At 46.3% G+C, this 13,322-nt stretch overlaps 1 protein-coding gene across 1 annotated transcript in view; it reads right to left on the bottom strand.

Annotated features, from left to right (window-relative positions):
* The window catches only part of LOC108547013 (transcription factor Sox-19b), a 29,679-nt gene that overhangs the window by 3,770 nt on the left and 12,587 nt on the right, over positions 1–13,322 (bottom strand). Inside the window, exons 3-4 of the mRNA XM_017899341.1 lie at positions 9,400–9,594; positions 1,390–1,547 (exon numbers count right to left, since the gene is read on the bottom strand). Coding sequence (XP_017754830.1) covers positions 1,390–1,547; positions 9,400–9,594 — 353 coding nt within the window. The remainder of the gene's footprint in view (positions 1–1,389; positions 1,548–9,399; positions 9,595–13,322) is intronic.

Genomic DNA, 13,322 nt, shown 5'->3' with positions numbered 1-13,322 from the left:
CCTATCTAGGAAATTAGGAGACCGAAGGATTACGCAGTCCAAAATTCGCTCGCTGTTTCACGTTAAATCTCCTCTCGACGACATCCCCTTGATTCGAATTCGTTCTTGCGTTACGTCAGACTTGGTGTTTTCCATTCAAAGTTCGGCTATATATTCCGTTTAGCCAAGATTAATCGTTCCTTCGAATTGTTCGCACGAGTTATCGATCGAAGTTAGCCCACGCTTTAAAGTCGCGGAACGTCGAAGAATATCGTGAAATTTATCCGAAGTAAACGACAAGATATATACGTTCCGGAACGATTAATAGAATTTCGCTTGTTTGCCGAGGAAAGGGACGCGTGAATGCAGCGATAAATCTCGAGATTCCCCGATCGAGTCTCTCGACGTCAAATTCCATTGAATAGGGACGCGCAAGAAATAACCGCGTGGGTGGCTCTTTTCCGCCGGCATCTCGATAACGCTCGCTCCCTGCGACCGCGTCTTACGCATTTTTCGTCTCTGACAAATCGTAATCGCCGATGCTTCCCTTCTCGCGCGCAACCGAACTCCTTTCCTCTTCACCGAAAAATCTATTACATCCCTGGATACCATATTTTCTCTTACTTCGCTTCAACCTTTTAAATCGTCCGTTATAAACGAACGACAAAACGTGGACATTGACGAATTCCCTTGATTCGATCTGCATATGTGACACACGCGTACACGCAACCCCTCCGCGACACGGTCCATTCGTTCGGTGAATTCGTTAAGCGAAAGCTAGAACCAATAGAAGTTAGAACGTCGTATCGCGAATTACGAAAACCGTCGCAATTTCTACATCCTTGAAACAGGGTTGAATGCACGGAAAATGGCGCAGTGGCGAAGGAAGTTTAAAGTCCGCGGTTAAACCTGAGAAACTGGCAAACCAGTTGCATCGACTATTTTTATCTCGCGACAAATGTCATTCACGATAGAAACCCTGCCTAGCTTTCCCATTTTCCACGACGTAACGGTACGCCGATTGTGCAAGCGGACGCGCCTCTCGTTTCGCGAAAGAAGTCGCAACGTGTGTCGAATCCGGTCAAAATCTAAACGCTGCCACAGCCTGCCAATTCGTCATTGCGATTCCACGCGTAGCACGGTGACGCGATGCTTCGTGCCTCTGTTCTTATCGCTCCGCATCGCTGGCATCCGCGCGGAGACGAAAGTGCAGCTCGAGCATGGTCGGAATTGACGCGGAAATCGCGATGGCGCAGGCTTGCAGATAGCTCGTGGCGATTGCACGGTCGCTTCGAGTAAGCTTCGAACTGTGGCGAGATAAGGGAATTGACACGGAAACAGCAACGGGAACACGGTAAACTGGTTCCGTGGCAGGAAACGCTCGTTTGTTTACGAGAGACATGGACTCACCTGAGCAGGTGCTGCGAGGCCCGCGGACATCGCGGCCGCAGACTGCTGTGCAGCCGCAGCCGCGGCCGCGGCCATGCTGGCTGCGGAGAGCGAACCGTAAGCCGCCGCGGGGCCGTAGTACGAGCCCATTCCAGCTTGTCCCATACTGCCAGCCATTCCTGTAACAGACAGTTCAATGCGCGTGAGAAATCTTATTCGGTAATCGACCGATTCGAAAGTCGAATCATTTCCTCGCGACGTCGATGTAACCGCAATTTGCTGCGAGCAAAGTGTTACGCGTTTCGAATAAGTCTTAATCGCTCGATGGTCCGACTATTGCGGCGACAGTGTTGGGAATATCGGGTAATCCGTGATTCCGTAAATACGTACTATGTCGCGTTGTTCGTTGTATGGAAACTAAGGAAGATTAGAGGATTAAACGTGATACATTGGAAGTAAAAAATGGGGAGAATTGTAAATCACGCATCGATTAAACTCGGATAAGTCTCGCGTGGATAAGTCGCATAAGTTTCCATTATGCTGTTTTCGTTGACATTCGCCTTTAAATACGATTAAAGGCAAGTAACTCGCTTACGTCCTGACGAATTCCTGCGAGCTTAACGCTACACCTACGACAATCGGTTAAAAGATCTATAGATAAGATGGAAACTGAAAGGAGAAAAATTTAAAAACAAAATGGAGGGAGAGAAAACATTAAAGAATTCGTAATACGTATATTAAAAGAAAAATCGAGAAGTCGAATAATCAGAGCGACAATTCCAAGTATCCAATTTTTAATCAAAAACGGTAATTTTCCACTTCTACCGTTCTTTATACCGAATGAAAATAGGAAAACCAAATTTGGAGTATCATTTCGAAGCAAGTAGATTCTCGATCGTGTGTTCGTAAAGTATGGAACGCGATTGGAACGGGAAAGGGTCGATCCAGCCGTCTCGTGGACGAAAGAAATTCTCGTTGCTCGTTTGGGATCGAAAGGTATCCTTCGGCAGGGATCTCTCGGCGAGACAAAAAGGCCCTTTTCCGGCGAAACACGCGGCGCATGCCACAATACGGCAATCGAACGAACCGATCGGCTTCGATCCTCACCTTTCGTCGATCGACAATGCCAATGATTAACCGAACGGGCCGAGCGTTTTCGTCGAGATTAATATCGGTGGCCGCGCGCGAGATCCCGCTCCGGGGCTTATCGATCATCGTCGCCGAACGACGGAAACGCGGCGAAAAGAATAGCTGTGCCAACGAAGGCTCATTGTCGACGCGGCGTGAACCTCCGCGACGACGAAGAAACGTCGCTCGCCGGCCGCCTCGAAAGAAGCTCGGGGATGATTGGCGTCGAGATTTATCACCGGCAACGAAGAATTCACGGGCCGATTATTAATCGCGATTTTGTAACCGACCGTTCCGCGGCCTTCGTCGTCGCCGATGGAATTCGTGGAAGAATAGGCATAGGACACCGGTAGTTGGAGAACATCGACGCCTCGCGTCTTTGGAAGCGCGTTCATCCCGCGTCCTCCGTGCTTTCCTTTGCTTTCCGTCCATTATTCCTGGCAACGTGCGTTATCGCGCTGATAATCCAGGATTTACGATTGTTTGGGGATGACGAGAATGATCCTTCGAACAACATTTTCGGTCCAACGAAATACGAACGGTCATACGAAATTACGTGAAATTACCGTAACTTAATATGTGCGACGTGCTACGATATACTAGTAGGCATAGGATGAGGCGTTGAATCTGTTTGATACGAGATTAAAAGGAAAAGAAAATAATTTGAAGCTTTATTTACGACTTTGTAGTATCCATGTGCTAGTAAAGAGATTCTTCGAATCTTCGAGTAAGGTTATATTTAGCGTATAAAACGAGTCTATATCTGCTTCCTAATCACTGTACGACTGTACACGCGGGTTCCCCGTATTACATCTGTTTACGTAAGAGATATAACAATGCCGACATCTGCTAGAAGAGCAGAATACCCTAATTACATGGATTAGACGTACACAATACGCACGTACATATAGTTACACGTATAGTATATAAACACCGGTTCGCCTTAAATATCCTATTCAGTTCTGTACCCAAAAGTGACAAGCAAATACGTATTAAATAAGCATAAAGTCGTATTATTTCTATCCCGTGCAAGCCTAAAACCAATTTCGCAGTTTATCCGTTCGCAGCGAATCGGCATATTATACATTGTACTTGCGGTAATAATTATTTACCGCATTTGTAATCGTGCTAAAAGAATGGATTTATGGATTCGACAATATGGAATTCGGGAATATTCGTTAATTTAATTACTCGACGACTTTCAAACGTACATTTGTCCGCCGTTAAATACCGGTAACACGGACCCGAGTCTTCTACACGGCAGACACACGAGGAACGCGCTCCGCGAGGCATCCTTCCGCTTTTTATCGCGAAACAAGGAGTCGCTAATTGATATTTACACCGCAAGATATTTCCCTGGACTTTTATATTCGCCCATTAATTTCGTTATTTATTCTAAGCCTTGGTTTCGCTGGGGGAAAAAGGGAAAAGTCGCACGGCTGCGCGTTCAGCCATTCGTCGAGCCGTTGGTTCGCTCGGCCGACTAATCATTATTAGTCCCCGCGCGTTGGCGCCGATCGTTTTGAAATAAATACTCGGAATCGTCGTTTTATCGCGATTCTATAAAAGCACCTCTCGAATCGCCAGCCCGAGGCGACTCGTAACTTGTTTCGCGTTTGTGCGAACGCGTCCAACGGTCCCCGGAGGGAACGAGATCCCCCCGTTTCATTCACGTCCCCTTCCGCCGGTGATCTTGTGGCATAACCGAACAAAATTATTAATTCCCGCAATGGCAACGGCCCGATTAAGGCCGGAATTTATCCCGCCGCCCACGCGACAACTCGAATCGCGATCGGTAATCCCCGATTTATCGGCCGTACCGCGCGTCTCCCTTATCTTTTTACTCCCTTCTTTACCCCCTACCCCACCCTTATCCCAACCAGCCTTTTTCTTAAATCGCGCACCGGTGTCTCGCGGCAGCGATTTTTCGAAAATCCAGAGAAGCAAAATGCGCAACTATCATTTTCAAACGCGTTATTCTTAAATGCAGTCGCTCGATATTTTACGCGATTATGGGCAATTTCGAAATGACACGATTTGCGTATCAGTTCTTGAATCTTCTTCGTATCGCCGACGAATAATATATCAGACGGAAGGAAGAGTTTGTTAAAGCGTATTATCTCGCGTAGCGTAAAGGTGCAAAGGTAATAATCGGTTTCTCTTTTGATATTCGAATTAGATATGAATGAAAGTCGAATGTTAATGAGCGATAAAAATTGCTCGATGGAACTACCCACCTGTGGTGTGTATACATTACTCGGATATAATATACACAGATAATAATTACGGCGGCTTAACGGAAATAAAGAGTACGGATAATTTCCATCCGAGCCATAATCGGTATTAGCTTCGCTAACAATCTGTATATCTTTCTGACAAGTCTGAATTAAGTCGTACCGACGTTTTTGGTATTTTTAGTATTAATTACGCGATATTTTTAGCGATCTAAATCCGCCGGATCTTGTCGCTAAAGATTCGTCGAATTTACTTCGAAGGGTACACAATTTGCACGAAATATTTCCGGAATCGTGCAATTTTCCGTGAACCGATGTCCAGGTTATTGTCAAGTGACGTCAAAAGGCGATCGAATTTTTCCAGTTGGAGGAGACACAGAGCAAGATCGTAAAGGCGACCGGTAAAAGCTACCGATCCGCTTCCTTTTTCTCTCCTTCTGTTCCGCTAGTATCGCACGGGTACTTTTTCCTCGTCCTCTTTTTAACCTCCGTGGGCTGTTGGCGAACACGTCCCTGCACGGTGGCACGCGCATAAGACAAGTGCGTGGGTGGCTGGGATAAATTATCGGCTTAGGCTGGAATGTCTGGCCAGGGTTTCCGCTCGCGCAGATAGCGAGCCGGGACTTAAGGTCGTGAGTTAAGGGAGAACCTCTCTCTAGCCGGAAATTCGCTCTACTTTTTTCAACAGTCCAGCGATATCGACAAAAATGTAAAATTATCTATTCAAGTCGCGAAGCGTTTAAAATCCGAGAACCGCGTTGGCTATGAAATACTGCTGCAGCGCCATTTAAACGATAGATAAGATAAATAAGATTGAGACGAAAATAGGACGGAAAACGTAACAATTATACGATTCGGGAAGATGAGAGGGAGTTGATGAAAATTGGATCGCGATGTGGAATTCGCGATTACATTTTGGGGGAATTTATGCAAATTTTACGACATCGCGGTGTACGCTTGTCCATCTGAAGAATAAATACGTGATTTCCTAAATTCGTACGACCCTGTGATGCTTTGCTATCCAATTCTAATACAAAGTACCAAAGTTTACGTGGAAAAATAAACCAACGGAGTTTTATTTGTTATAATTGGCAGATTTGCGATATTATTTCCAAAGACATCGAAATATTTTTAAAATTAAGTTTAATTTATAATCGTACAAATTTTCTTCTTTTTCTTTTCCCGTTAAGATATCTCACTGCTTAGTTACCCAAAAAATGAAACGCCAATTTCTTCGAGTAATCGTATTCATAGAGCCAAATCTTCGACTCGAGGAAGCGTGTAGAATAAAATTATACAAAATCGGCAATTAAAATCGACCAGGATTATAGGGTAATAAAACGCGTAAATTGTTGAAATCTCGCGAGCGATCGAGCGGGAATTTTCCTGGAAAGTATCGCGCAGGATTTATAATCCTACCAGCGTAGTCACGTGCTTCCGTCGAACGACTCGGGGCGTAATCGTACGCACAGGGGCTAAGACAATTCGATAAATAATGAGCCAGCGACATGTTTATGCTCTCGCGTGTATAAAGCCAATGAATCGTTCGCGGGGACTCACGGTCCTTCCGCGCCGAAGGGAATTATTCGACGATTTATTCCGTACCCTCCGAGGCCAAAGATCCTCGAGATACCCGCGCCAACTTTTGACCCGTGTTTTCGAAAATAAACGCGGGGGCCGTCGCGTGACTACTTAACTTATTTCTCCGCTCCTTCCCCTTTTTATTTCTTCTTATTATTATTATTAATTTTTCCCCCGAAGATCAGCCTTTTGCACGGTATTTCGAGTCTACCTGCGTCCGTGCGAACGGCTTCCTCCGCGATCGTTCTTGCTTCAAAGCAATAGCGATGTGCCCGCCGTCTGTTTGTCCGATCAGTCGATTCCTCGATTTTTATCAACGAAGCACACTCGGGTATAATTATCTCTGAGTTGAGTGTTACGTAAAAGTCACTTGGACGACTCTCAAAGTAGATACGTGAGAATTGGTCACCAAGGAGAACGTCTGAGATAATTTTTACTCGGATATTTTCGCAGCTGCAAAATTCTTCGAACTTGTTCCATAATCGTTGGTCTAAGGAAGCAGGATCGGAGGATCGAGCATTCGCGGATCCCGACGGTATCCCCGTGGAAGTGAAAATGGACGGCCGGCAGCATCGATTCTCGCGCGAACCGTTCGTTGTCCCGGGCGACAGCTAAATGGAAATTTCGTGCATCGAGCGATTCGTTCGCCCCCGCCGCCGCTGCCATTCACGATCATAATTTCACGCTCGATTGTTCCGCGGCCGAATCCCGTTTTTCTTTGACTCGCCGCGTAGAAATTCGAAATTACGTAATCCGCTATGAGGTGGGAAACAATGGGTACAATGGAGAGGCCGGGACGTCAAACAAATCTGTGTAAACCCGAGCCGAGCCGAGGGGGGTTGGGCCCCGTGTGTACGCGGTCGCGATTCATCGAACATCTGTTCGCCGACGATCTCGCGGGGACGCTTCTACGACGCGGACGGAGATAAGGCAGGCCGATCGGAATCGACAGATGCCGATCTCGTGATTGAACGGAGTTTTGCGCCATTGTCGCCTGGCAGAGAAACCGGTCAAAGCACGGGGTGAACTCGGATCGGTGGATACATCTTGGGACTTGCATGTGTCCAAAGAGTATCCGAAGCTTGTACGGTGTATGCTACTCGAGAAATGGACGGCAGCAACCGATGATCGCCAAATGACCTAATCTTTCTCTCAGGTATACACTCTCATAGTCAAAAGATAGTAAAGATACTCGATATAAGTGCATTACGGATATTTGTATTTTGAAAGCATAAATATAGTTATAATTTATGGAAAGATTATAAATTGTCATATTTATCGATAATAATAAATTGTTTGCGACATAAATTTATAAAAAAAAGTGAAAAAATTAATAAACTATTGGCTATTACTTGAACTTGAAACGTACTTGTGTTAAAATGTACATATAATTTGCAAAAATGTTTATAAAATATTACACTTATTGTTAATAACAAATTAATATTGTTATTAACAAATTGTTTGCCATCTATATTTCTGATAAAAGTGAAAAAATTAATAAATTATTGGCTATGAGAGCGGAAAATTAATAATTAATAGAATCGGCGAAGTTCAAAAATTTCTGATCGGAGTGGGGGGCTCGGCCGATCGGTGGCTATATAAAGGGCGTCGCGCCGGTGCTGGAGTCATTTGTCGGCTTGACTTTGGAAGTGTAACATTAAAATTTTCTTTGTGGGTGGTGGGGAAGGAAGGGGGTGGGGGGCAGTAGTCATTTGCTAGACTATTGGCTAGTCTACAACCACTGTCCACTCCACTCACACCACACCCCTTAAAATAATTTAATAATTTTTTGGGAGAGCTCAATTATTTTTTTATCGCATTTTAATTGTTTTTATTTTTTCGATTCTATTTATTTTTATTTGAAAATTCGAATATTTTGCATAATATTCAAGAGGATTAATATCAAAGAAGAAACTTTGGAAAATGATTCGAAACTGAGAGAAAATCCAAAGTTCAAAGATACCGATATTTGTGCAAATGGAAAAATGTCTTCATATTTTGGCGAAGTTCCCCACTGTACGTCATAGCTCGCATTCGGAAGTTGTGTATAAACAGAACGAAACGTATTAATCTTGAAGCGAAGATTTCGACGAGTTTATGCATTCTGCCATTAAACCTGGCTGATAAACTTATCTCTTGCGATGATTCTTCCTTAAACGAGACACGGAACAAACAAATCACCGTCATCGTTACGATCAGCCCTGCTCTACCTAGCCCGATTCCATCCTCGGCTCGACCTCCACTCTACCCGACCCGTGTACTGACTTCCTCTCCTCTCGACGGATAATTACGCGCTTCATTATACCCCAGCTCCGGGACAAAAAGTACGACGAAAGGGTACTAGCAACAGAGCGATACTTGGACCAGGAGAACTGGACCAGACAAGGCGCGACGAACGGCGTAGCCGCGAGTGTCGATCTCATTCGGCTGTTTGCGCAAGTGCATCGTTGGCATTCGTTGATAATAAACGGCGATGGCCGGCGAAGGGAGAGCGCGTCTTTGAGGCTAAAAGCGGGCAACGCGTGAACCATTAGCGAGCCGCTGGAGAAAATGGCGCGGAGGAAACGAGGGTCGGTCGAACCTCGAAGAAATCGCCATTATAAGACTTCCGACCACGGAACCCGGGGGCATCGCCAGCAACAATGCGGCTGAAACGCGAGCCGAAAAGATAAGAATATCAAAGCCCTAACAGACCAACTGTTCTTCCTCCATTGTACTCGGCCGCAACACACCTTCGAATCGCGAGATTTCGCGGGGATCGATCCGGTCTTGTCTCTGGCCATCGTAATTGCATTGTTCCCGTCGCTATCGCGATGCAGCGTTTTCAGACGGATAATTGCGTGCAATCGTGCAAGTTTCTTTTTACTACTTTCTTCTTTCCTCCGTTACTTGGTGTGGATCGAAAGGCGTCGTCGAGGGTTCAAGTATCGCGATTTTTATTCCAAATAACAGAGGCTTAGAGGTTTCCTTCGAATTTTTTACGCAGTGAAATTCTAATTCTTTTTCCCTTTTCGATATCAAGGTTCGCGTTTCTGTTTCGTCATAGTGGAGATATTGAAATTAAATTGGATGAAGAAGATGGACTTACCAGCTCGAAACGCATCCATGGGCACGCTGGGGTACGGAATACTGTAAGGATAACCCTCCTTCCGCAGGGTTTTCGGCTTTCTTCTTGGTCTGTACTTGTAATCGGGGTGTTCCTTCATGTGCTGCGCCCGTAACCTTTTCGCCTGGTCGATGAAGGGTCGCTTCTCGTCCTCCGTCAGGAGTTTCCATTCCGCACCTGGAACAATGCGTCGTTTCGATAATTAGAATCGACGGATTAACGAGCTCGAACGTTCAACTACTTCAAGTTCCATCGAGTGCCGGGGTAAAATTATCAGAGAGCCACAACAAAAAATTGAACCGTTGAAATACTGCTGTACGAGCTCAAAGGGAACCTGGGCTCGAAAATTTTCATTGGAAAACTTTTCTAGTAGCTTGGATTTTCAAGTTCAATTTTTTCCTGGTCCTTGGAGGTATCAAAATAAAATCGGTGTTTTACAAAAATACGAACACGCGCGACTTTTAAATTATTTGCAATCCAGAGTGACACCGGCTAAAAGGAATTTTACCTAATTTCTATCGGTATTATTACGGAAACGATATTTTTCGTCCCGAGGAGATCCGTGTCACCTGAACTCTTGACACCAGCGTCATCGAATGTTTACCTTTCCGCACCTCATCGGCGGAAAATTCAAGCAAGTGAGTAATCGCGAAAACATTCTTTTTCGCTACGCGAGAAACACGATTTCGTAAATATATCCGCGACCTACGTGATCCGAAAGAAGACACGCAACGGGCAATGAATACACGGGAATTTAAGAAATTTTAATTCCAAGCAGATTTTATTCGCAAACGAATAGTTTCTGATCGACACCTGGATAGAATAAAGGGGGGAAAAAAGGAGCAGATGAAAGCTGTGGCGAATAATTTTGAAGGAGAGCCGCGTCGCTGGTTCCCTCTCGCGAGCTTGTGTTTGCGGTTCGTATAAAGCAGTTTGTAAACGAGCGATAGGCACTTGGATAACGCGTCCGATCAATGAGTATAAAAGGCATTCGGACGGTGTGTTTACCCGATGAAACGGCCGTGTTGTGTGCCACCGGCGGCAGAACCAGCCGTTATGGCTGAATTATCGACGAGCCGGTAATCGTGCCTCATTTAAATCCGCCTTGTTCGCGATTGGCCGCGTGGAAAATTGCGTTTCCATTTTTTCCCGGAAACTCTTCCATTTTCTTTTTTCTTTTCTTTGTTCCGTCGAAAACGATCGTTCGCGGCTAGTTTCCAAGTGGCTCGAGCGAAGGGAAAGTTCGCGTAAGGACGTTGTCGTAGTTACGAGACACGGTGGTCGAAAGGTGAACAACAGCCTAGTCGCGACCATACCCGCGGATAAATAATGGTCGGAGATCGCGACACCCCTTTTTATCGCGAATTTCATCGACGTCCAAGTCACGCAACTGGAGTGATAGCAACGGCTCCGAATGGAAACTCGAAGCGAAGAAACTCTTAGTCAGTGTTTTGCGAAACCATCCATTGGATACAGTGGATCCATTGGAGCATGAACCTGCTTGTTTCGGACATTGAAACGCGTTTATCGTGTCCATGTTCGATCGACGGTCTGTAAATACCCGCTTAACTGGACCTCGACACGAAACCTCGCTCGATAAAGTATTCTCAAGCAACACCGGAAGAAGTTCCATTCCCGCCACCCCTGTTCTTTATTTAAACAACCTATATTTTCTAATTCCAATACCCGCGCGTTCTAAGCCCTTCGCGGATCGTCGGTTGAACCGAGCTTGCGTGTCTTTTTCGCGCAATGACGTTGGAATGATTCGTTTTGCTAGTGTTACAACAACAGGACAGAATTTTACAAGCGTAATCATCGTCTCGATATAAGCGTTCAGATAAATTTTAACACCTGCTAGCACCGGCGTCGCTGAAAATCCCATCGCTGCTATCGACTTTTCCCGCAACTCCTCGCGCGCTAGTCTACTCTCGAAATCTCTGAATGTCCGCAAAAATACTGCAGATCAACTGCACGCAAAATCCACACCCGCGAGCGAAAACTTTCTCCCGTCTCTCCACCCTGTTTTCGCCGTTCCATCCGCACGCTGGCCCGATCAAAAATCGCAGACACCGTCTGGCGTGCGAAACAACGGCGCTGGCGCGTTTCAAACGGCCGATTTTCGCGTTTGAACTGTTTTACGAGCTCGCGGGTAAAACGGTGGCAAAGAGCGGGCGGTCGTTTGCCCGAAACAACCGATGTTTTCGCGGCGAAACGCTTGCAACAGCCTGCACCCCGCGCCGTCGCCCTCTGTTTGGCGCTTTGGTTGTTCCTTCAACGGTAGCGAGCCGATTGTTTCACCGAGAATTAATTACCACTTGTTGTCGGGGTGCTGGCTACGGCTGTGCAGACAAAGCGCGAAGCCCCGGCATCCTGGAAACGGAGGCCTGGCTCAAACGAGAAAACGACGCGCGGCGTCGCGCGAAGTCCGCACCCGCGGTTGCAGCCGCGAAACAAAGGCCTCCAGCCTCGCGCCAACAATGGCCGCCGATGTCGAGACGCTCGCCGTCTTTCCGCGTCGATCTTCGGCGTCGCGCGTTACGCCAACGCCAGCGCCGTTTGATCCCGCGTCGTTCTTGCTACGGCTTGCGATTTTCCTCTCTCTGGCTAATTATTAGTTCGCAAGGTGGAATTGCCAGTTCCAGAGGAAACGATGAAATTTACGTCGAACTGGCGAGAGGAGTGCTTGGAACAGAGCTGTTTGACGAAACACGTGACCGAAGATTGATTAATTCGTAGTAACAAAGGGGCGAGAAAGGGAGCTTGGGAGTGCGTGCTCGTGGCTTGTTTATTCTTTGCCTCGAAATCTGCTGGAGGTGAACGTTGGTAGAACTAAACGAGGGTTTCCTAAACCAGACTAATCTTCGAAAACCCGTCTCTCGGCTAAAGTTTTCTCATAGGACTGCAGAGCGAAACGAAACTTCCGTAACTCGGGAAGAAACGAGGCTTTTCGCATAAATCACACGGTCGCTGTTGAAGCATTGAAACGTGACGTAATCGGGGAAAGACAAGAGGAGGCAGAAGGAAAATCGCAAAGGAGAAGAAAAAGACGAAGGAGCACAAGAAACGGGACCAAGGAGAGAGGCTGAGCCCCGACAGCAATATCAGGAACGAGCACGTTCCGGCCGGGCACACAACGAATCGCTCAAGGGGGATGAAAGTTCTCGATACAGAGAGGAGATACACTGGCGGAAATTCGAGGCGCACCGAAGCAGATACGGGAACGAGAGAGGATGGGATTCACGTTGCCCGATGGATCTTTTACTCTCCTCGTTATTGTTGCTGACAGCAGGCAACGACAATGGAAAGAGTTGCTTGCTGTATAGCGGAGCACGCGAAGGAAGAAAGATAGAGACACACGGGGAGAAAAAGAGAGGAAAAGAAGAGACTAAACAATACGGACACGTGGTGGTTCACAATGAACTTGGAGGAACGGTTGCGAGAAAGAGAGAAACGGAACGGGGAATACGAGATTTTTGTCTTCCGGCACAATGTGCCGTGCTGATAACACATTCGAGCCGAGCCGACTGGTGTCGAGCTATTCTTAATCCTTGTTCCACAGCCCGTTCTGAATGCTTTCGGGGAACGGGAAAGGAAATATAGTGTTTCGGAATAATAGTTCAATGGAGCACTGTTTGCCTCTGTTTCCAGCTTATTGAGATATTGCCTGGTGACGAGCAGTGTAGCGATTTCGATTCAACCGCGAGCAAGGTGGTTCTTTCGCTAAAACGATATTCCACGCTTAGCGACGTCGTCTTTCACGTTTCCTAAAATTTCTCCAGACTATCCGTCATCTGTAAATTAATAATGCCGTACGAATCTACGAACGGTTCGCAATTTTTTTTAGTCCACGAATTTCAATTTATACTAACGGCTTATATAATTGCACCATGGATCACCAACTCTTC

Source organism: Eufriesea mexicana, unplaced genomic scaffold, assembly GCF_001483705.2.
Source record: "Eufriesea mexicana isolate 0111107269 unplaced genomic scaffold, ASM148370v2 scaffold812, whole genome shotgun sequence".
In the NCBI taxonomy this organism is placed as follows: domain Eukaryota; kingdom Metazoa; phylum Arthropoda; class Insecta; order Hymenoptera; family Apidae; genus Eufriesea; species Eufriesea mexicana.
Note: the sequence above shows the minus strand (reverse complement) of the source record. Positions and strands in the feature narration are given on the sequence as shown.